The sequence below is a fragment of the Citrus clementina genome, unplaced genomic scaffold (assembly GCF_000493195.1).
Source record: "Citrus clementina cultivar Clemenules unplaced genomic scaffold, Citrus_clementina_v1.0 scaffold_5, whole genome shotgun sequence".
NCBI lineage: Eukaryota > Viridiplantae > Streptophyta > Magnoliopsida > Sapindales > Rutaceae > Citrus > Citrus x clementina.
In genome coordinates this window covers 41929498-41953139 of record NW_006262201.1, presented here as the reverse complement: position 1 = coordinate 41953139, position 23642 = coordinate 41929498, and the positions used below count along the sequence as shown (strand labels likewise).

Here is a 23642-nt window from a genome sequence, read left to right as displayed (position 1 = left end):
GTGTATATTTGTATCAATTGAATTTTGAATCATCAAGCATCTTCAAATGTGAAGGATATATGAACACCCGGAATTGACAAAATTAAAATAAAAATGCAGCTGGTTTACCAACATCAGCTCGCATTTTATGGAAAATGAAACCCCGATTATATTCCTTTTACTTTTCTCACCTTCTAACAACCAGGCAGGAGAAAATAAATCAATTGATAAAGACAAATTTAGGCCTGAACTTCAGTTGGACCCGTTTGGAAAACGGGCCGGGCTAGGTAGTCCTTCTCGCCAAAAACAGTTATGGTCTTTGTAAATTGTAATGGACATATATAATTACTGTTACATACTAGCGTTGCCTTATCTTTGCCTTTTCAGAAAAAGCGCCGGGACAGCTGTTGGGGCGGTGAACCATGTTCTCAAATTCTACTAGGACGTGGGTTCAAGTCTCAATATTTCTTGTTATTATTAAAACTGGGTGGGTGTGTTCTTTTTTTCAACTACGAGGGTAAAGTAGATTCTCTTAAGAGAAAAAAAGCAAAGAAAATTATTACTATAAATTTTTGTTGATAGTATTAATATTAATTGGCAATTCAATTTAGTATTACTTTAATTTAAAAAAAATTACAAAAAAAAAAAAAAGTGAAACCATAAGAATTATTGGAATAGTGTGGACATAATGTGTATCAAACAACCATTGTGAGAAATTTAATCCAAATTTATCACGTAATTCCATAGGCATACAGTTGACATAAATATCTGAACAATGAAATCTAAACACGAAGAGGAATGAGTGAAGCATTTGCCACAAAATAGTTCATTTAAATCACTTTCTTTTTGTCGTAAGCTCACTTTTAGTTGGAAGAAATGGGGAAGAGGAGAGGAATGGAAAGAAAAGAGGGGGAAAGAAAATGAGTAAAAAATATTGTCAATCTCAACTTTAGTATTTGGTTGGACATGAAATTCTTTTTTCTCCTTTTATTTTTTTTGTTTTCTTCTCCTTTCTTCTTTTTATATTTCTTCAAATCAAACACGCCATTAGAGTTTAAATAATTTCAATAATGATATAAGGACTTTGAAAGAATTGGTTGAAAAATAAAAACATTGAATAAAAATGCAATGTTAATCACATTATTCTTTAAATCAACTAATTACTTCATACCACATGAATTTGTTTTGTACGAATATGTAAAGCTGTTTGTAGGTGTGTATAATTATTATTCAAGTCACCAATGAGCCTTTGGTCCAATGGAAGAAGTCTTGTACTTACAATGTTGAGTGCAAGGATTCGAGCATTCATAAGAGTATTATAAAGGTTAGTTTCAGTTCTTTCTCAATTATCAACTAATTGAGTGGAGACAATCTCTCTCTTACAAAATGTGAGTGGAGTAGGCACCCCTCGAATATTAGAGAGGGTTTAAAGTATTTGGGCAAGTGCTTCAGTGGGTTAATGTATGGCGGTGGTCCCAGTTGTTTAGCATGATTATAAATATTGTAATTGTAATGTCCGATGTAATATCAGTAACAATCTGTGTATAATCGAATTAAAAAAAAAAATATTATTAAAGTCATTTAACTTTAGGTCTTTAACCCCAAGCAATTGGGCTTGCCGTTAATGGAATCAACTGGGCTCTCAAGCCCCATTAAAGATCCAGAAACAGCCCAATAATAGTTAATCAAGCATTTCATCACCCAAACGATGTCGTTCGTCGGACTCCATTTTCCCACATCGAGCTGAGCGGCAGACAATCGTGTAGATCGCCGGTGACACTTTCAGTAGCAACGCCACCAACAAAAGCAGTCTCCCACCGACCGATTGTACATAACGATGACGTATGATGGATTCCCTCCTTTCATCTCAGCTCAGCTTCATTACCTCATTAATCACTTCGCTCATCCCGTCAGGGTATTTAATCTGGGATTTCCTTGCTAAATTAATAATTATATGCTATAATCGTGTTAAATCCTAATTGGATTTCATTTGCAGGTTGAACAGGCGTGGTCTGGGAGCAAGTACTCGAATACTCTTGATCGGTTCACTTTGCTCATACCTTACTGTTTAGACACTATCAAATGTCAGTATCATTTTAAAGAATTTACTCAACCTGTATTTTGTTTTATTTTATTTTTTTCTTTTTTGTACTGATTATTGTCTCTTAGCGTTGTTTTAGGGGATGTTATATACAATGCAGAGTTTCCACATGTACCTCCCGATGTTATATTTGGCCCTGAAGATGAAGGATTTCATCCATTTTACAATGAGAGTGGGGGAGAAGGGGATTCAAGGTCAATTAAGAACAGTTTGGCTACTTGGAATAACAAAGATCCCACACGGCTGCTGGCTCTCATTTGGGAATTAAGGTTGTGCTTTGAGTTTTTGGGTGTTTGTTTTTCACATGCTTGAGGTTGAAAACATGTGTGATTAGGGATGAGTTTGGACTATTTTGCTTGTAGGGATCAATACATGTCCTACCAGCGGAAGCGTGTTGGGGAAGTCGATGATGATCGGTTGAAATTTGAAATTTGCACTATGTTATCCAGGGAGGTAATACTTTGAATTTTAGCATTTTATTTGCATATTGATTATATAAATGTTTGTGTGATTCTGCTAAATCTTTATTTCACAAGATTTGCTCAATTTTAGTTCTATCTCTTTGAGTACTTTTACAAGAACAAAAGTTGCATAAGTTGTTGGTTTTTCAAGCCCTTACATTGATAAACTAATGGAAAGTGAGAAGTCCAAAATATGGACGTATATTTCAAGAGCTTTAGTATTGCTTATGAGGACATGACAATGAAATGGAGAGGAAAAGAGAAATCATGAGCAATAGCAAAATCATGAGCGGCAGGAACAAGAAGATAATTGTTGCATGGTTCTGATTAAACTACTTATAGTGCTAACATGTAGGACATCTCACTTGGTTTACAGGAGATCCCAATTTTTAGGGGTCTCTTTTATTCTTTGCTCTCTTGGATATCTAGAGAGGACGAAATAGGCCTGTGAGGAAACTTGGACCAGTGTCTTAGTATGTATGTATGTATGTATGTATATAATATATTACTGGCCATTAAATGCCTGTATGCAAACATTATAAGCACCTCCCTCCTTTTGTATTGCATTTTAATGCACTATGTTGATATTGCTTTTCTTTTGTTTGGAATGCCAGTTCATGGATGGAATTCTTTTGTATTCTGAAAAGTATAACTTTGTTTAATTCACTCCATTCTGGCAGGGTATTGAAATGCATATGAGTTCAGGTGTTGAAAAGGTACTTACTGAAATAAACATGTTCAGATCATTTTAATTAGCTTATGAGCTGATAATGTGTATAGTTTTTATTTATTTATTTATTCATTTATTTATTTATATTTGTGGTTTCTATGCCTCTGAATTTTAGCGTAGCCAGAGGAGGTCAAATTTGCCGTGCCTCTCATGGATATGAACATAAATAAAATGGTGGTGGGGTGCCCCTGGAGACATCCACAGAAAATATCCTTGCAGGTTGATTTCTCTTATGTCTGCTTCAACGTTCCTTTTTTGTTTAAAAATTCTTGGCATTTTTTCTCCAGCAATCATCTTTTGCCCTACTTAAAACTTTTATGGATTTGCTGATGGGTACAGGTGATATATCCTGTTAATAGAAAGTATGTTTCTGCTCCTTCAGCACCTCATCTTAAATTAATGTCAACACCTGCGTTGAAGTCACTGTTTTCTGTTGATGATGTCAAACTTCCTCCATGGTTGGACGGAATGTAAGTTATGCATTCTGGTCTATCTTTATACATTGCATATCGTTATGGTTTCTCTTTTCTTTTAACCCTACAACCATGTGTATGATTTGTGCTAAAAATTGTTTTAACCTTTCTTATCTGCTTATAGGTGTATGGCTGAATACCTTCCCCATCTAGAAGAAACCCTTGAGAGACAGGTCAGCTGCATTTCTTTCTTTGATGGTGCATTTAAATTGGTAATAATAGCGAGTGTTGCATAATGTTTTCTTTTATGTTATCAGCATTTTTTCATATTGTAGGTCTCAGAGGCAGTTTCATTAATCGAAGTTAGAAGACGCTTTATTGAAGCATTAGCTCCTCTATTTGGAAGACCGATAGAGACTGATTCGGTAGGCATTTTTATGTATGCTTTTTTCCTGCAGAATTAAATGTTTGGTATTGAGACTGACGTAGGTTCTTATGGCTTTTTATCTCAGGTTTTTTACAGAAAGTCTATGTTTTTTGTTGCCTCTGGTGCTTTCTCATTCTTGGTATGATAATTTCTTCACTACCTTCATTTTACATACTTAAAACAGGTGATAGTGAGTGCATGACGCTAAGAGGGTTATGCCATATCAAATTGTTAGGCACACTATTTATGTTATTCTTTGTCTTAATCATTTCTCGACATCATTCTTTTTGTATCGTCATTTTATGGTTGGATTTTCTTTTGGCCACCTCATGGTTTTATGTACTGCAGGTGCTATTTTTCCTTTCAACTCAATTTCCAAAGCAGCAGCCATCTCTCATGCTTCAAAGTTCCATGGTATGATACTTCTCCAATCTACAAATTTATTAGACATTATATTGTATTTGTTGCTTGAAGATGTGTGTAATTTGCCCATGGGTTTTTTCATTGAATCAAGAAAAAAGAGAATATGAATATAGTTGCTAGTCGTTAATATAGGACGAGGCAAGACAACTCGCATTGGGTTCTCTCAATAGCCTTTCCTTTTGACTTCAGAAGTCAGAACTATAGGTTGATAAGATATTGATACGTACATTACAAAATCGAGCAGTGTCTTGTGACTAGTATTGCATATGGTGATTATTTTGCTACCATTATCTGTTAATATAAAATAAAATAATATGAACTTTATTGCCTAGATTGCTTGAAATGATACTAGTGCTGTCATATTTTTATTCATCATGGAGAGCTAGTCAAGGAAATTTGTATGATAGTGAATATACCATCCACAGTAAAAAGATTAGACCATCATCAATATATCCAAGGAGCTGTGAAACTTTAAGATGGGTTTGATGATCTCTTCATATCTGTGGTTCAATCTCTTGATACTCTGTCATTTACTGTACCGTATTGTTCTTCCCCGAAAATTAGATTTGAAGCCTAACGGCATCATCCTGTTCTTGTTCAATCCTTTCTGATCAAAGCTACGATAATATGATTTTGTAGTATTTCAACTCTCAAGGCATGCCGATCAAATCACCCCTTCTGACAGATTATCCTTGGAGTCCAAGATGGGAACATTCACAAATGGCTGAGAGAACATTGTGAGTGCTTTCTATCATTTCTAGTTATTGGTCCATTTTTTTCATGCATTTTTCTAATCTGAATAAACATTTGGCAGCGAATTTTTGGTTGATGAATCTGTGAACTTTAAAAAGTACTGCAACGAAGCCCAACTTCAACAGAACCAACACTAGTGCATTGTCATGAAAGAATTAGCCTTTCATTTGTTTTAGCCCATAGTACCATTCAAAGTTGTGTAATGTGTGGAAACTGTATTCTCGAATTCTTTTCCTTGACATTTGCGAATTAGCTTTTGCGTCAGTATTGGTATAATGTTCATTAGCCTTTTGTGTTGTATTTGTTCATAAAGAAATGAAGCAACTCAATTTAGTTTCCCGTCCAAGCTTTTATTATTCCTTGAGTGCCACGTTAATTTGGTTCGCACAATGGTGAACTGACAATCAATGAAGGATCACCCCTTTCGTTGGTGTATCATATAATTATTCACTACACTGGTACTCCGGGGCCAATGAGAATATACAATTTATGGTCCGGAAATTTTAGTTGATTATCCGGAGAAAGCGACAGGCCCATGCCAGCTGCCATTTGACAGTTATGACCCTCGGATCATTACACGTGGCAATTCATAACGCTGCGGCCTGATATTTGAAGAACAGAACGGGACCGTAACGGTGAATGAAAAATGAAGTTAGAACAACCGACGTTCACATTCTGAAATTAGATAATATATATAGTAGGGCACTTATTACTTTACTTAATAATATAAAATATATAACTGTTCCGTAATCATTTGATTAAAATTTAATGAATGTAAAAAATATAAAATAACAAAATTTTATTTTTTCACCGTCTGAAATTTTTATCGAACAGCTGCATAAGATACCTTCGATAACTCCGTATAATAGATGCAAAGAATCATAAACGATGCCCCGTCGTAACGTGCGGACCCCATGCTGTACAGTTAGTTGGTTGTCCGTACTCTCTCTCAAACACACATGACAGCACACCTTGAGAAATAGCACCGCTGCTCTTTATAATTATTATTATTTCCTTGCTCGGCTCCCTCCGATTCTCTCTCACTCTCTCTTAAATCTTAATCTTCTTCAGATCATATCGTCTCTCTCTCTCTCTCTCTCTCTCTCTCTCTCTCTAAATCTTCAATTCATTTTCTCTTCGTTTCCTTTCCGTTTGAGATAAATGAGAGAGATCTTGCACATTCAAGGAGGCCAATGCGGCAACCAAATCGGATCCAAATTCTGGGAAGTCATTTGCGACGAGCATGGCGTGGACCCCACGGGGAAGTATAGAGGTGACGGCGTTGAGGATCTTCAACTGGAGCGGATCAATGTCTACTACAACGAAGCTTCCGGTGGAAGGTACGTGCCTCGGGCTGTTCTCATGGATCTTGAACCCGGTACCATGGATAGTATCAGATCCGGCCCGTACGGCCAGATCTTTCGACCTGATAACTTCGTTTTTGGACAATCCGGTGCGGGCAATAACTGGGCCAAAGGTCATTATACTGAAGGCGCCGAATTGATCGACGCTGTTCTTGACGTCGTTCGTAAGGAGGCAGAGAACTGTGATTGCTTGCAAGGTACCTTTTGGTTTTTCGAATTATCCATTTCCTTTTGTTATTCATATTCTTAATTGTTGACCTGAATTCTGATATTTTGTAAATACTAAAGTGAAAAAAAGAAAAAAGAAAAGAAAAAAACCTCAAATATCAACTGTGTGGTCGATTGATTATCATTTGATCGTATGGCATATGCTTCTGATAAGGTTGAGTTGTTATCAGTGGGGCCCATTTTTGTCTGGTGTGGAGACACTGTAGAGTGGGGACATACTGTAATTGAGCCTTTTTGCAAATTTGTGATATTTATTAATTTCTTCTTATCATGATTGTGATTGCCCAACCTCATGAATAATTTTTTTCACTATACCGTTTCTTTACTATTTGTAAATTGACACAAAAAGTGGATCTTGTACAGTTTTGAAGCCCCATTTCTGTAGCCATGTTGGCCCCTGCCAGCTTTGCATTTTATAGAATATGGACTCGGTGAAAAGATGATGAACAGTAAAATAGTAATTTAATCTTGTGAAGACTATGAAGATTATCATATTTAGATGGTGGGATAAATTGCAGCGTAAATGTGATCATCAGATCTTGGTTATTAGGTACAATATGAAGTTGATGATTTTTGAGATACCTTGAACCTTGCTCTGCATGGGACATTGGATTGTTACCAAAAATGTCATAAGTGTAATTGATAATCTTGGGATCATTGCGGCAATTTTATTGTTTAATTGATGTTGTAATGAAATGATCTCTTCAGATTGGTGGATTTTGCATACAAATTTCATTTGATTGGATTCTTGAGTGATGTTGTATAGAATGATATATGGTACCTTGTCTGCAGTTTGTAAGGTGCTATTCGTGGGAGTAAAATGGATTTAGAGTAGCTTGTTCTTGTTTGACTCTTTTCTGAAGATTCACTGTTTATATGAAGACAACTAGGATTCATATGCTATTTCCTTTGTTGTTTGGATTGGATTGAAATGAATGGATTATAACCTCTTCACTGGCTAGTAATGAATGGTTCATCCTGTTGTTTTAAAATTGGCTGATCAAACTTGTTTGCTGTTGTTGTCTTGGGCCAGGCTTTCAGGTGTGCCACTCACTGGGAGGAGGTACAGGTTCTGGCATGGGAACTCTCTTGATATCAAAGATTAGAGAGGAATACCCAGACAGGATGATGATGACTTTCTCTGTGTTCCCTTCTCCGAAGGTCTCTGACACAGTGGTGGAGCCATATAATGCGACCCTTTCTGTGCACCAGTTGGTTGAGAATGCTGATGAATGCATGGTTCTTGACAACGAAGCTCTTTATGATATTTGCTTCCGGACTCTAAAGCTTAGCACTCCAAGCTGTGAGTATCAAAACAATATTTGTGAAAATAATGAAAACTAGGAAAATATTGATCCTTTTTTTTCTTGTGCCTCTAATTTGCAGTTGGTGACTTGAATCACTTGATTTCTGCAACTATGAGTGGTGTCACTTGCTGCCTGAGGTTCCCTGGGCAGCTCAACTCTGACCTCAGGAAGCTGGCTGTTAATCTGATCCCATTCCCACGTCTTCATTTCTTCATGGTGGGATTTGCACCACTCACCTCACGGGGATCCCAGCAATATATCTCCCTCACTGTGCCAGAGCTGACCCAGCAAATGTGGGATGCCAAGAATATGATGTGTGCTGCTGACCCCCGCCATGGGCGCTACCTCACAGCCTCAGCCATGTTCAGAGGAAAGATGAGCACCAAAGAGGTGGATGAGCAGATGATTAATGTACAGAACAAGAATTCATCCTACTTTGTGGAGTGGATCCCCAACAATGTGAAGTCCAGCGTGTGCGATATTCCACCACGTGGTCTGAAGATGGCATCTACTTTTATTGGTAACTCAACATCCATCCAAGAGATGTTCAGGAGGGTGAGTGAACAGTTTACTGCCATGTTCCGGCGTAAGGCCTTTTTGCATTGGTATACTGGGGAGGGTATGGATGAGATGGAGTTCACTGAGGCAGAGAGCAACATGAATGACTTGGTGGCTGAGTACCAACAATATCAGGATGCAACAGCTGATGATGAGGAAGAGTATGAGGAGGGCCTTGAGGAGAGCTTCGAGGGCTAAGAAAGGGTAGCAATCAAAGGGCAACCACAGAAAAAGAACGCTTGATGAGACCAACCCCCTTGTACTGTGGCTTCTTTTGTTGTTGTTTACAATTTCTGTCTTTTAAGACGATATTGTTCGTTGTTCTTTTCGAGCATTTGAATAAAGAATTGTTAGTTTGATCACCTTTAGAAAGGGCTTTAATTTCCAATTTAAGCCTGTAAAAATGCTATGATGTGGCATAATATGTAATAACAGTTATAAATATCTGATGTAATTCAGTAATATGATGTGTAATAAATATTAAAAAAATTATATATATTTTAAATTATAAATTCAAAAACACTGTTTAATATAAAAATATTACTTAAATATAAAATTATTTAATTAATTAGAAACAGGAAAAGACCAATAGCTTCACTCACATTTTTGGCAATCCAGTTTCTTAGGAAATGTGAATATATTTTTCCTTGGAACGTTCATTGTGGAATTTGAGTACACGTGTGTGTGTGTGTGTATAACGATTTACTTTGCGGAGAGTAATACGCTAACGCTAGGTATGACCCTTAGCGGTTGATTAATATTATATTATTCTATAGACAATTAATTGCAACAGCGTAAAATCTTCTATAATTTTCATGAAATTTCAATAAGGTGACGTAAGTCCTGATCAAATGCAGCCGTATGGGCCGTTGGCAGCCCCTAACTAATCTACAGACTGAAGTAGCAGAAAGCAAACCCTCAGGCTCTAGGTATAATCGAACAATGCATACGCCTGACGATCACCCATATGATAAGTTGATAGAATTATCCTATAACTTCAAAGAAAAACTATATTTATTATGTAAGACACAAGTATGCAAATTAGTCTTTAGTTTGTTTATTATGACAAACGGATGGATTCTAATGCAAGTGATCGAATTCGAACCTACTAAACTTCGCCCGACTGGCTAGCTTCATTTTTAAAGGAATAAGATCAGATGGTCATAGTAAACTAAATATGAAACACAGTCGAATCTCGAAGAATTACCCTAATTAAAAACTAAAAAAAAAAAAACAAACAAATAAGTATGCATCAGAGTCATGGAAGTACGAGTTGAAACACAGCCCCCCCCCAGTATATATAAACCGGGAGCTTCTCATAGCTCAATATAATCCTCATCATTTGCACACCCTTACCCTTTAAATTTTAATATTAAAAAAATGAAAAAGAACACATTTTATGAAACAAGTGGAAATAAAAAAATTTGTGACGAGGGAGATGGAGCAAGAAATTATTCCCTGGTTAAGCGATCAAGATTCAAGAAGAAGCCACGCCAGATTTCGAAGTTAAGAAGGAGGCAGCCGTGACTTTCTTTAACAATATGATTTATATCTAAACACAAACTAAACCCTAGGGTTAAGACTTTTACGGATGACTTAACTATGGTTAGTTAAAACTGAACTAAGGTTAAGTTCTTTTGTCTTGTACAAGTCTCTTTATCATTTTTCCATTTGCCATTTTCATTTCGTGAAAAACGGTCACATCCTCTTACAGCAGATTGGGCTTGCAAATGGGCTGGGTGGCTGGGCTGAGATATCCTTTTTCGCCTCGCGCGATCCACAAGTCTTTGTTGAGCACAAATCAACCACAACCAGACATTTGTCAGTACTTGTTATGAACTGCTCTGTTTGTATTCTCTACTTGTAAATGGGGTGGTTTTGCTTCCGGATAAGTCTCAAAGTGCAATCGCTACTGCACTGATCGCTGAAGCCTCCGTCTCGAGGCTAGAAAGGGAAATGTATGTAGAAGAATTGTGCTTGAAAGATACACGTGGAGGTATCACGGCACTCATTAATTCTTTGCAAATCAATAATTGAAACGAGTAACTAGTGAAAGTTCAGCAATGCCATTACCGCAACCAGAAACATTTTGCGATGACTTGGACAACGTGCGTCACCTTTACAATACGTGAATAAGGTTAAAATTAATTAATATTAAGCTAATTAATTAACAAATTAAAGATATTTAAGATATGAAATTAATTCTTCCAAATTGGTTACTAGCGAAAAGATGGGAAATAAAACCCTTAAAAAGCAACCCTGCCTCGTCGCGGGGCAAATGTTTTAGCAAAGCTTCGTTATTTCTACTATCAATAAAAAAACACAGAGGATTTGACTTTCCAATTTTGGAAATTGGAATCACGCAGAGAATGAGAGAATACAGATGCGAAAGATGTTCAAACGAGAAATTTAAGAATATGTAACAAAAAATCAAACAAAAATCTCTAGAGCCTCTCTAATTTACAGTTTTGAACAGTTACTCAACTCCAAACAATATGCTTATAATATGCCGAATTAATTAATTAATTAATTCACCCAAATGAAACTGAAACTGAAACTCATCTACAAAAGGGAGTACGCAATTTGTTAGTAGTCTTAGACCTGCAAATCTGAATCCTCTTTTGTCTCGCTTGAGCAGCCAGGGCCGCCCTAGAAATAGTATCACCACTATTTCCAAACTCCATCGCGAAAGACTCCTCTAGCGGGGCGTTCAGATCAAGGGGAAGAGACGGGCCCACTCTGTTACCTTTGACCATGAACAATCCTCCCCCGTTGGATGGTAAGCAGGAGAGGTTTTGCTTTTGCTTTTGCCCATATTGGTACTCTGAACTTTTAATGTTGTGAGCCGTTCGATCCATGATGAGCGGTTGCTGATGTGCCACGTAGGGACTTTGCTGGTGCTGATTCCGAGCATCGAACTGGACTGCGCCCTGGATCGAGGTCGATTCCATTGCATTATCCAAGCTCAATTGGCTCTGTGGTTGTTGCATTTGAAGTTCATAAATCATCTGTTGTAGAAGATAAGTAAATAAAATTAATAATTTATAAACAAATAAATAATTAAAAAGAGGAAAAAAGAAAAAGAGAGGACAGAAAAATTACCCTTTCTTTCACTGCTTCTTTTAACTTCAAGTTAAGAGCTTTCTGTTGATCATAATAACCCTTCAATTTATTTATTTCCTGTTCCAATTAAACAAAATAAAAAAAATTAATAATTATTTTTGGAAGAGAGAGTGAGAGAGATAATGTTGCACACATGCTCTTTTGTTAGGGTAAAATCCAAGAAAAGGACAAATCAACTGTACTAGAAGAATTAATTAAAAAAAGTTACTGCTTTGAAAACCCGGTTGCTCTCGGTCAACTCTTTTTCCATCTTCAAGAACTCTTCTTTCTTCTGCAACAGCAATTGGTATTTGGTAAACACACAAATTAAAGAAAGTACTGCCAAAACTGAAAATCAAGAAAATAAACACATCTAAAGAAACCCTGAAAACCCGCAATTGAAAATAAAAATAAAAATAAGGGAAACAAAAACAAAAACATACCCTTTTTAAAGAAAGCTTTGGTTTGGAGTGGTGTTTAGTTTTCTCATCAGATTCACTAGGCGAAAACAATAACGGCGATGCAGGGCTGAGAGCCTTGGAACGCTTCTCTTTCTCGGTCTCACATGTTGAAGGAGTGGGAGTAGGGGTAGGGCCCACCACCGCAACAGGAACGGACGGCTGTGATTGTAATGATGATATCAGAGAGGACCTCTTTCTCGTTGCTCCCCATTTGAGGGAAAATTCATGTCGAGACGGAGGCTCTGATCCGGCCATTAGATAAGGAAGCTCTAGTAATATCACTGCGGCTTCCAACTCGGACTTGTCCATTGTAATATTTAAATTGTGAAACCGAGAATAATAATCGCTGCCGCCACAGCCACTGCGTTTCATTGCTTAAACTTACTTCTTGTTTTAATCAAAAGAATGATTTGATTAATTAAAACAAGAACGTAAGTTCTGCGGAGACAAATTAAGGAGAAAAGAGTAGAGAGGAGAGAGGAGGCGAGACTGGATATTGTTTTGTTTTAATTAGCTTGGAAAGGGAGGTTTCTTTCGTTAATATTGGCACGAGAAATCCTTGCCCGGGGTGGGTCTGGCGACACGTGGCGAAACATGGGAGATTCAGATTAGTCTAGGGTTTATTATGGTCTTTTTCGTTATTTTAAATTTTTTATCTTTTCTCTCTCACTTTAATATAGCTCCGTACTCCCATACTGGTAACGACACCTGTTTGGTACAAATAGGCACACTATATATATATATCATTCCTGCAAAAATATATACATTGAGGGATCTAAATGTTATTAATCTACAATATTTTCAATCATAACCTCCGGTAAATCTAACAATTCACTGAAACTTGGGCGCCCGTATGGAAAACGAAAACATATTCTGCTGCACTCCTTTCCGAATCATTAATTCAAAGCCCATTTTGGTGAAATTCTTTAATTTATTCACTTATTTGATTGAATTTGAAAGAACAAAAAAATGCTTTTACTCTCTCATATAAAATGAGGTCTAAGATAATCGTTAGCATTATGCAAATAAATTATGATGATTTTGAGTCTTGATTAATAAAGTACTTTTGATGCATTCTAAAATTTCTAGTCAATTAGATCATGATTTACTTTTTTTCAATCATATTACTTTTGTTTTTAATTAATCTGATTTATTGTCAAAACAATAGCATTAATTTCCTTCACTGAATTAGATCATAAATGCTTATATTGAGCAATCAAAATGAACAGTAAAAAAAAAAGAGAAAATAAAGATGCACGATTAATTAATTAAATAAGAAAGAGGAAAAATGTTTGAATCTTTCGCGTGTTGCGCACTTGCGCTAACAACATCGTACGATAATGAAATTGCACATCTTGCTACAGAAGAGGCACAAAATAACATAGAACGAGAAACCAAAGCCGAAAGCGTTGTATGTATAAAACAAGTGTCAAAACTTTTCCAGCATAAGTTTCTTCTTGGAGAAGTTGGCAAAGGCGTTGATGTTGAATCTTCCGTGCAATCGTAGAAAAATGATATAAAACACTGAGATTTCATACGTACAATCTTAAAACAAAAGAAAATAATAATAATAATAATAATAATAATAATTAAAAAAAATAAAATGGTCAGGAATTTTTTCTGGGCCTGTTTTTACTCTTTCTGAATTTCGAGTGAGCGAAAGCTCTTGCAAGCAGAAATATTTGTAGAGAAAAAGGTCTGGAAATTAGTTTTATTAGTTTTTACTATCGATTTTCAAATCTTGATTTACCAAATTAATTAATTAATTAATTAAAGATGCTATTATTGAAATAAAAATGTATTTGGAATTTCACAATATACTTTTATGTCCAAAAAAAAAAAAACCACGTTGGCAATGAGGTCCGTCAGCATGCTGACAAGGACCATTTAGAATTTAGAAAAGATATACCTGATGCGACATAGCCACAGAATTAATGGGAACAATTTCCCGAAAAATGTGAAGACAATATTATTATACTTTTTGAAGCTAAATTGAAATAAGTAATTTCTAAACTTTTGTCAGTCATAGTTCCAATTTCCCCAGTGGCACCCGAACGATGGACTTTCTTCGGGTTTTCAAATGGACGCATCATTGATCATGCTGTTTCGATTGGTTTTATTCCTTCTCAAAATTTGCATTTGTGATATTTCTTGGCCAAAAGTCGTTCGAATATTTCGGGCCACAGATGATAAAATATCATGGAATGAACCTTACACCATGTCCACGCTGGTTGGTAGCCATTGCTTTGGTAATCATGCGACAGACTCACAGCATGTTTTGGCAGTCTTGCCATCAGAAATTTCATCTAAACTTTTTAACCATTGAGGCCACCAATTCGGAGTTTCCATGGGCTCTTTCCCTGCTTTTCTGAACTTCTAAAAATAATATCGTGGATAGTAATTATTAGATATGCAGTAACATGTAACTAAATGTTAACTATAAGTGCCAGTCATTTAGAAGAAGAAATACATGCCATCGCATGTTCCATAAATTTTACTAAACAGTTGTTAAGAACATCAATTTCATTTTTAATCAGCAGTATAAGGTCATTAAAAATACAATGTTTACCGAGTGACAGTGAATAAAGGGTGGAAAAAATACTCAATCACTTGGCTTTTGGTTTCTTCACCACCTTTTTCACTGAGAAGTCATCATCAGAGTCATCCTCGGAGCTTCCATCATCAACCTTCCGCTTCCTTGACTGCTTTGCAGCAACTTTTGATTCTGTTGTGCTCCTCCTATATAGAGAAACTGGGGAAGATGGTGGTTTTTTCTTTACAGTTACAGAATCAGTGTTTCTCTCTACGGCAGAAATTGCTTTTATTGGGGAACTGAACTTATTCTTTGTCTGTTTTCTTTCAAAAACTTTCTTTGCCGCATCAAATGAGAGTAAACCAGATTCCATCATCCTGCAATAACATAGAGATATGTATATTTCTATTAATACAGGCTTCAAAGTGTCAACACAGAGACCAAAGTGCAGAGAAAGCAAATAATTTGGTATAAAAAAACAGTAGAAGACTGAGTTTTCACTGGTTCAAATGAGCTAAATCAACTGAATAATGATCTATAAGACAAGTTTCCAATTACTAGGAGTTTGATCAAGATTAGGATCATAATGTATATTCTTAATTTACTAGAATCTAGAAAGTAGAGCATTCAATCCATACACTAATTCTGCATTAAATTCAGTAATCAATTCCACCTACCCCTTTGGGAATTGGATCAACAAGAAAGAAAACATTCATTATTAATAATTTCATACACCTGCCACTTGAGCAACATCAAAAGTTTCAATTCATGGAAACTGTTTTGTCTTTCATCCTTTTTCTTTAAGATAACAAAGAGCAGACAAATGAGAATCGTGGATGTGTATTTCAGCCACTATCAATTGACCAAAAAAGTTATATTGAGGTTCCACTCCATTATGAGAAGATTATGCAAGAAAAAGGAAAGAAACCTTTCGATTACAACCATTTTACCAGAAATTAACTGGGATAGCTTTTAATGTTTATCAGCTTCATAGAAGAAAGGTTAAGAGCAAATACTAGGACAACTTTTCACACTTAAAATGTAAGAGAATTAAACAAATGCAAGTTTATGAATTAATTCAGAGAAAATAAAATGAATACCAGATTGTAAGCAAAAAGTATCTCCAGTTCTTTCACTAGAACCAAAAATTGGGCTGCCTAGGGATATAGATCCCACATGCTCATATATGAGAAGTGGTGGTTAGGGACTGCCAAACAAGGTAGTCTACAATTGAAAATAACACCCATCCTTGAAAGCAAATGCTAGACCCCTATAAGGAGGCAAGAAAGGAAGCACAATAGTAGTAGCAAGTTGGTGACTGAATCCCACCGATTCAGGAAAATGAAAACGCTCAATACTCCACTTTGTCCAAATAATATACCAATTCTGCAATAATACGAACTCAAAAGTTACACAAATAAATAGCACTATGACTACTATGAATGTCACAATGTCTCAATCCAATTCAGTCATCTTGCACATCAATGCTTCACAAAAATCTATAAAATGCAGGATTTCTCCAGTCATCTCCAATTGCAACCTCTAATTTGTTGCCCTAAGGTGAAGATTTTGTGAAACGATGATTAAATAGTGTTTTTTCTACCAAGAGAAGTTCCATTTCACACCCATTAAATAATTTGCTTATCCCTTTCAGATCTTGCAGTCTACTTCCATATCACTATTTTTTAACACTGTTTTCATTGTTTCCACCAGCCTCCAGCAATATAAGCACAGGCAATCCTAACGTTTGGCTGTAATGGCACCCAATACTCATGATTTCTGTTCCTCTTCAATTATGAATAGCAGATATAAGATTATAACCTTTATGGTCTGTGTATTTCTTGATACATGAGGAAATAGAGGGAACTAAAACAATTTTCTTTCCTTTCTATTTTTATTTTTCTAAGTTCAAATGCTGAAGGTAATAAATATAAATGCAGCATGACAAAAAAGTGTTAAATTATGGACAAAAAAGGAAACAATAACAGGAAAAAGCATCTCACCAGAGTTGTGCCATTTCACTGTGGGGAACTTGCTTATACAGTGTTTCATAGAAAATCCTTAGGGGGTCTCTCTGCAATTTCAAAATGCCCCATTACTGAAAAACCATTCAAGAATTCAAGAAAACAAGAACCAAAACAAACACTTAAAAGAAAATTAACCAAAGATACACGACAATAATTTACCTCCTCAGGAGGTTCCCGCTTTTGACCCGGCAAATCGAAAACTTTCCTTTCCTTCTTCTTCCCATTCTGCTGAGCTTCAGATTTCTTCTCCTCCCCCTTGATTTTCTTCTTCTTCACCTCCTTCTCCTCAATTTAATTAATTAAAAGTAAATAAATAAACCACAAAAATATCAAGTAAAAGCTAGTGCCTTACTTAAAACTAAACAAAATTTTCCAAAATCAAAGAAGCCGTTAAGCTAGAACGCGCACTTGAGAGAGGGTTTTCTCTTATTCTTAAAACTTCCCTCCATTTTTCAGATAGATAAAAGTAATTTTTACTAAAAAAAAGAGAGCAAAAAGAAAAACCTTGCTATCAGCCTTAGTAGAAGTAGAGGAGTTCCTAAGGGAGATGGGTTTGTGATCATCATCATCATCATCAATGGCATTGTTTTCCTTCTTGACCTTAGAGCGAGACGCAGCTTTTTTTAGGGGTTTCTGAAAATCATCATCGTCATCTTCATCTTTGGGTTCTAATTTCTTAACTCTGCCATTTGTGGGTTTCTTCTTGCGAGACTCCAACATGCAACTCAAGCTCTTCTCGTCTTCTTTCTTCACTGCCTTTGCATCGTCAGACGGCATCTTCAGAGACCTTGAAGTTCGATTTTGATACCCAGGTATTGGTATTTGGTAAAGTGGTCGCTATGCTGGGAAGCCGCTGCTCCCTTTGTGGGGCTTTCTTATTTTCGTCAGGTGAAAAAGCCTGCCGTTTCGGGGCTTAAGGTTTTCAACGCAAAAACTGAAACCGCAGCGGAGAAAATATTAGCAGCACGGTGTCGTTTCAGAAGAAAGTGAATGACTAATCCAATTTGACGGATCAAAACCTTATGTATTTGGGCTTGACTTTGGGCCGGACCCACTATTCACAATCTCATGCGTCGGTGCAATGCATGGATGTCACTTGTCGCGCATCGATTCTACCACGTATAGGGGAAGGCGGGATGCCGGGAAGCCAGTCACGTCAGAAGGAACTTAATTTTGGATTTTATATATATATATATATAAAGAGTGCAAGTAAAATCGTTTAGAATATATTCCTACTTTATATGTATTTATACTGATACAAAATTTTATAAAAATAGTAAAAAAAATATTTTGGTATCAACAATCAACACCATGGCCAAAAGATTGGTGGGTTGAAGATAGAATCAAAACCCCAGAATTTATACCAAAGCAAGCACTTTGCAGTTTGCATATATAAATGTATCTAGCCAGCTTCACAAAACCTAAAGTTTGAGAACAAATAAAAAGCTTGAAGATCAAAGAGAGATGGGTTTGTTTCACAGAGAAAGCAGAGGGCCAGCATGGAAGCAAGGCTGGACAGAGCGGACTCTAGGCTCCCTTTCAGCACCTCCTCTTCCTTTACTTGCCATTTTTGGGATTATTATTCTTCTTATGACAGTTTCATCTTACATAAAGTACAGGTTGCAGATGCAGTACACTATGCTCAACTTAAAGCTGTTTCTTTTGATTTTGCCTTTGGTGGTGATTTTTGCTGCGCAGTTAGTCTGGTCTTTTAGGCTTGGTTTCACAAGGCGAGGCTTGGATGATATGGCAAGTAACGTGCCCTGGTCTATGGTGGCGCTTGTGATTGTGCTTCTGGTCTTGGTCTCTTACCAGTCTCAAATTCAATCCATGTGGACTCCCAGTTTTTAGACCACTGAAAAAACGTTGTCCTTCCTTTGAAAGGGACGTTGTATCTTTGTTTATTAAGTTAAAAGAGCCAGTTTAATTTGTATTGATTGTCTCATGGTTCCTCATGAAAGGGATCATATTATGCACTTGTGATTTCTTTCTTTTCACAATTAATATCCAACGTTATATAAATGCATACGAATGTCTGTTACAACCATGATGCTCCAAAAGCTCCATTGAACTATTCCTCATAAACAAGTACAGAGATGTGAGCTTAAAAGGAGTCATGAAACTGTGAATTACAGATATATTTACCTCCACGGTACTGAGTATATAATTTACATCAAATCCACGAAGACACTAGAGAAAATACAACGAGAGAGAGAGAGAGCTGGTAGTGAAGCCCATTGAACAAACACAAAAAAAATATAGCCACACGTTGTCTAATTTTGTGCAGCGGCACCGTTTAGAAGGATCATCTCACATTTAGATGAGGAAGCGAGTTCTTCAATTTGGGAAATTTAAATTTAGACGAGAACAACTTCGGAGTGTCCAAAATGGGAATTACATCAACTGCTTTTCTCTTTGAACTTCTGGTTACCTGATCGACAGAGATTTGTTTGATGAGCTTACATGAAAATAAATAAAGGGATATTTCATTATTTCATCTATTCTACTTTTACATTGAACAACAAGACTTTACTTGTGATAATGCCCTTCTGGTATTAGTAAACCCCAACCAAACAAATGTGGGTGTTTTAACATTATGGCAAAGTTAATGTCATATTCTGATATCCCTCTAACTAAACTAAAAGATAGATAATAAATGTACTGGCTTTGGCTGAGAACTAGCCAAGTAGTCACATAAGTTACTCTTCCTTTTAGTTGATCACATGATACCAACTTCAATCACAATTTAATAAGGCTGATTTAAGTCTTGAATATCAAATCTAAAAGGATTGTCGCATCAGTTCATAATAAACTAGAGTAAGAATGTAAGATGTCCCTTGCAAAAAGCCATGCTAATGTTGCATAAAACACATTTGGGAAAGGTAAAATTTACGTTAGATTTTAATTGATGTATCCAAAAAGCATCCAGAAATAAGCAGAAAATGATCACATGAATCTAAGTCGACAAGTAACTCAGTAAAGTAAAAGAAAAGCCAATTTTGAAACTTAGGTAATAATCAACTCATAAGTACCTTTTCAGAGTCCACATGAAGAGGGACTTGTGCAGCTGGCATTTGTTTATTCACAACAACATTATCTCCATTCTTGCCTCCCAGACTTTGAGCTGTTGTTGTGGAATGATTTGACAGAGGCGTCACCGAAGAACTTCCAGACTTTCTTAACCGCCCTTTTATCCCAGCAGTACTACTTCTATTCTGAACACTGTCCCCTGCATTTGAAGTTGTAGCTCCTGCTATGCGAGTGCAACGATTTAAGACTGGTGTATCCGAAGCAGTTCTAGACTTTCTCAACAGCTCCAACTCCTGAGTAAGTCTGGAGATTTCGGTATTCCATTTTTTCGAACCAGTCTCCATCTGAGCAATTTGTGTTTTTAATTTTGCAATAGTTTCATCCTTCTCATTGTTAGACAGCTGAAGCTGCTCCGTGCTAGCAAGAAGTTTCCCAATCCTTTCATTTGCTCGATCGACTTCTGCACGCTTGCTATTAATTTTACTTGTGAGATCATTTTCCATTACCTTATACTGGTTCCATAGAAATGCCCTCTCATCCAAGAATGCAGACACCTCAATTGATTTCGGTTCACCATCCTGCAAACATTAAAATATCACTACATAATAAAATTAAAAAAAAAAATCCTTAAAGATCTCCAGGGAGAAAAAAGAAAAAGAAAAAGTAAAGGATCATACTTTTGGTTTTTGTCTGAGTAAGTCAAACCAGGCCATGAAATCTGCTAACTGATCATCTGTGTACTCTGCAATTACGAACAATGTAATGAAATTCATTTTATTATGTTAAACTAGAACGTCGAGCCTCTTAATAAGTATACTCCTCAATACCTAATCATCCGAAAACTTTTGAGTAAAAATACTACTAAGTGTATGATTGTTGCCCCAGCCACAGTAACTAATATAAAATGGAGAAGACAGTGTCATTGATATTATAAAGAGTAAATTTAAATGAAAATTCCCAACAAACTCAAACCAAATTAACCCATTTAGCCCCTCACCCGCAATCCCAATTAACCAGGTCTAACTTGTTTCTGCTGAATTCACATGTTATAGGACTGATACGTTTTCTTGGTTAGCAGATAATTCATAATTCGACTCACCATATTAGACTATCAGTGTTGGAGAGAACTTAAATACTATGATTAATTGCAAAGATCCCAAAAATAGAACCAATAATGTGAAAAGAAATAAATAAATAAATAAACAAGAAAACACATAAAACAACAAATACTGACCTAACATAAGCTTTAAAAGAGAAGCCTCTCTAAGCTTCAATCCCACTACCATATCAGACTTCGCCGCATCAAGCAAGTGTATCAGTTCTTGTGACACAATTTCACTCTTCATCTACAAACGAAACGATCGCAAGAAGATCCCCATAAACAAAATATCAATTAAACCTTAAAAGTAAAAAAGAAATAAATAAATACATAAATAATCACAAAAAATTCAAAACCCCCGCTTCAAAAATCAACAAAACTCCGGGCTTACTTGAGAGATATGATCTTCGTAGAGACGAACATCAGATACCCACTTATCATGTTGCATCTTTAAGTGATCTTCGAGAATCTCTCTCTCTTTAACGAGAGTTTCGATCTGTTCTTGTTGGGACTTCAACATTTTGACCAAGATTTTGTCCCGTTTTTGACGTTCCAAAGAGGCTTGAGAGCGCGTTGTTTTTCCCATTCGATAAAATTTGTAATTTAGAGCAAAAGATTGTGAAGCAGAAGAAGAAATTAGCGCTCTTCAGTGTTGAGCAAAATAGTACCGTTGAGATTCAACGGTCGAGTCCTGGCCTATTTTAAAAGAGATAAATAAAGAAGAATGGGGCATGGGGAACTGAACTCCCGACTCTCTAATTCTAAATGACATACAAGTTTTTGTTAACTGGGCAATTTGTACAGGAAAAAAAAAACGCCACTGCAATATATTCGGCCCATTAGTTTTGTAGCCCAGTAGTACTTTTTGACTCCTTTAAAACCTTATTTTTATGATCATAGTTCTATTATTAGAAGAAACTACATTAAAGAATAATTATGGATTTAACCAAATTTTAATATCTTTATGCCAGTAAATCATGACCCTCCCGTATTTAAAACCTAATTTAAGATATAATTAATTTTTTTTAGATAATTTTGAGAGAATAAATAAATAAATTACCTAATGATGAGATTTTAATATATAAAAAATTATGTTTAAAATTTAATTAACTTTATTACAATGTTTTCATCTTTTCTCTATTATTTTTAAAATAAGTACTATAAAAATAACAACAGGATTTCATAAGAGTTTTAAATATTCAAGTACATACACTAATTGGATAACAGATACAATTCATATCATAACCTCAATATATTATTATCAAGTTCAAGTGTGGCCTATGTTTTCTATAAAATGTCGATTTGAGTCAATCACCCAGTTTTTTCCTACTCAACTAATGACGCTCAATTTGCTTAGCTTGGAGGCTGTCATTTTTATTTTTATTTTTATTTTTAATTTTTTGGCAACATTCAAACTTTTATATGATAGCCACCTTATTATTATGAAACATTAATTCATGTTAACCATAAAAAAAAAAAAAAAAAAACTGAACAAACAATTTGCTGATGGTTCAGTTCATTATAATTTAAATCGAACGTGAATTGAACTGAAGAACCGAACCGAACTGTTTCTATTCGATTTAGTCTAGTCCTTAGTTCGATTTAGAGGCAAAATGAACCGAACTATGTGTTTGAGAAATGTTTTGTATTTTTCACCTGTATTACACATTTTTATTCACATTCACCTGTATTAAAGTACACATTTATACATAATATATTTTGGAATGCATGATGTACGAACTAAGGATGATTTACGAACTACCCGCCAAACATCTCTGAAATTCATTGTTGCATGATACAAGACAATGTTAATATATATTCGTCTTACAGAGTTGAGATTACAAGATTATGAGAGAAATCCCAGGACTTTCCAAGCCATTTATCGGTTCTTGCAAGATATATCCTTCCTGATTACAACCAGTCACGCTCACTGTGTACCGGTTCAAGCTGTAAATTTTATTTTACAGTTAGTATTTTTATTATGGTACTAGCTAGCTATCACATATGAAAATACCGATAATGGATTCAGCAAGTTTCTTTCATTCGTTGATGCCCACGAATTGAGGTGGTGTAGTTTCTTGTTGCTAGGTGGTTTTTGTTACTGAGTCTCCGTAAGCGGAGCCATAGCTTCCTCGTTGGCGTGTGTAATCCAGTGTTGCAGAATTGGCATGCTAGCTACCATTGCTTTTCTTCTTCTGTTATGTTTTCTGCTTATGATCTTTTAAGCATTTTTAGTAGGTATTCGGTGTATGTATTTGATTTTCTGGAAAATATATGCATTTGATTTGATGAGTTTGTTGAGCTTTCAACGTAGTACATTCCAGTTTATATACATCCATGAGCAGCGGTTATGTTGTTAACTTGGGGAGAAATATACACACACACACACTATCTTTTTGTGGATTAAATGCAGATAGTTGATGTTGTGTGGTACGTGAACAATATTGTATACAGAAATAATATCGTATACGTGAATAGTTACGTCGATCTCAAGTACGAACCGTCAATTCTGATATCACTTGTTGTGCGTAAAAATGTAGAATCAAGACTTCAAAGAATACAAAATAATCACAAGAAAAATAAAGGACGTAAAATTTAACGTGGTTCGGCAATATGCCAACATTAACGGGAGCAGGAGAAAATAAT

General features: G+C 35.8%; 6 protein-coding genes across 9 annotated transcripts; 3 read left to right on the top strand and 3 right to left on the bottom strand.

Moving 5' to 3' along the window:
* The first annotated feature begins 1653 nt into the window (after positions 1-1653).
* LOC18041059 (BRISC and BRCA1-A complex member 2) lies at positions 1654-5642 on the top strand. The gene is made up of 13 exons (XM_006435125.2): positions 1654-1894; positions 1976-2063; positions 2160-2349; positions 2443-2533; positions 3222-3257; positions 3392-3490; positions 3611-3741; positions 3869-3917; positions 4020-4109; positions 4197-4250; positions 4460-4525; positions 5174-5271; positions 5349-5642. Exons 1-13 carry the CDS (start codon positions 1817-1819, stop codon positions 5422-5424), a joined length of 1146 nt encoding a protein of 381 aa, XP_006435188.1. The 5' UTR covers positions 1654-1816; the 3' UTR covers positions 5425-5642.
* A 671-nt stretch (positions 5643-6313) lies between these two features.
* LOC18041058 (tubulin beta chain) lies at positions 6314-9112 on the top strand. Its single transcript, XM_006435124.2, has 3 exons — positions 6314-6848; positions 7913-8182; positions 8266-9112. Exons 1-3 carry the CDS (start codon positions 6449-6451, stop codon positions 8940-8942), a joined length of 1347 nt encoding a protein of 448 aa, XP_006435187.1. The 5' UTR covers positions 6314-6448; the 3' UTR covers positions 8943-9112.
* Positions 9113-11018: 1906 nt separating this feature from the next.
* On the bottom strand, positions 11019-12795 carry LOC18042564. The gene is made up of 4 exons (XM_006435123.2): positions 12290-12795; positions 12076-12138; positions 11847-11924; positions 11019-11752 (listed from the first exon to the last, which is right to left on the bottom strand). Exons 1-4 carry the CDS (start codon positions 12677-12679, stop codon positions 11303-11305), a joined length of 981 nt encoding a protein of 326 aa, XP_006435186.1. The 5' UTR covers positions 12680-12795; the 3' UTR covers positions 11019-11302.
* A 1542-nt stretch (positions 12796-14337) lies between these two features.
* LOC18042562 (ABC transporter F family member 4) lies at positions 14338-17995 on the bottom strand. Of its 4 annotated transcripts, XM_024184112.1 has the most exons (5): positions 17372-17995; positions 17027-17152; positions 16844-16914; positions 14877-15217; positions 14338-14683 (listed from the first exon to the last, which is right to left on the bottom strand). In XM_024184112.1, exons 1-4 carry the CDS (start codon positions 17642-17644, stop codon positions 14914-14916), a joined length of 774 nt encoding a protein of 257 aa, XP_024039880.1. In that variant the 5' UTR covers positions 17645-17995; the 3' UTR covers positions 14338-14683; positions 14877-14913. The 4 variants fall into 4 exon arrangements, with proteins under 4 accessions (XP_024039880.1, XP_006435185.1, XP_024039881.1 ...); XM_006435122.2 differs by lacking the exon at positions 14338-14683 and having other exon boundaries at positions 14826-15217; XM_024184113.1 differs by lacking the exon at positions 14338-14683 and having other exon boundaries at positions 14826-15217; positions 17027-17149.
* An 87-nt stretch (positions 17996-18082) lies between these two features.
* Positions 18083-18742, top strand: LOC18042563. The gene has a single exon (XM_006435119.2). It carries the CDS (start codon positions 18332-18334, stop codon positions 18716-18718), a length of 387 nt encoding a protein of 128 aa, XP_006435182.1. The 5' UTR covers positions 18083-18331; the 3' UTR covers positions 18719-18742.
* Positions 18743-19148: 406 nt separating this feature from the next.
* Positions 19149-21742, bottom strand: LOC18040646. Its single transcript, XM_006435120.2, has 5 exons — positions 21388-21742; positions 21132-21243; positions 20575-20639; positions 19900-20475; positions 19149-19298 (listed from the first exon to the last, which is right to left on the bottom strand). The coding sequence occupies exons 1-5, from the start codon at positions 21580-21582 to the stop codon at positions 19173-19175; spliced, it is 1074 nt and encodes a 357-aa protein (XP_006435183.1). The 5' UTR covers positions 21583-21742; the 3' UTR covers positions 19149-19172.
* Between the last annotated feature and the right edge of the window lie 1900 nt (positions 21743-23642).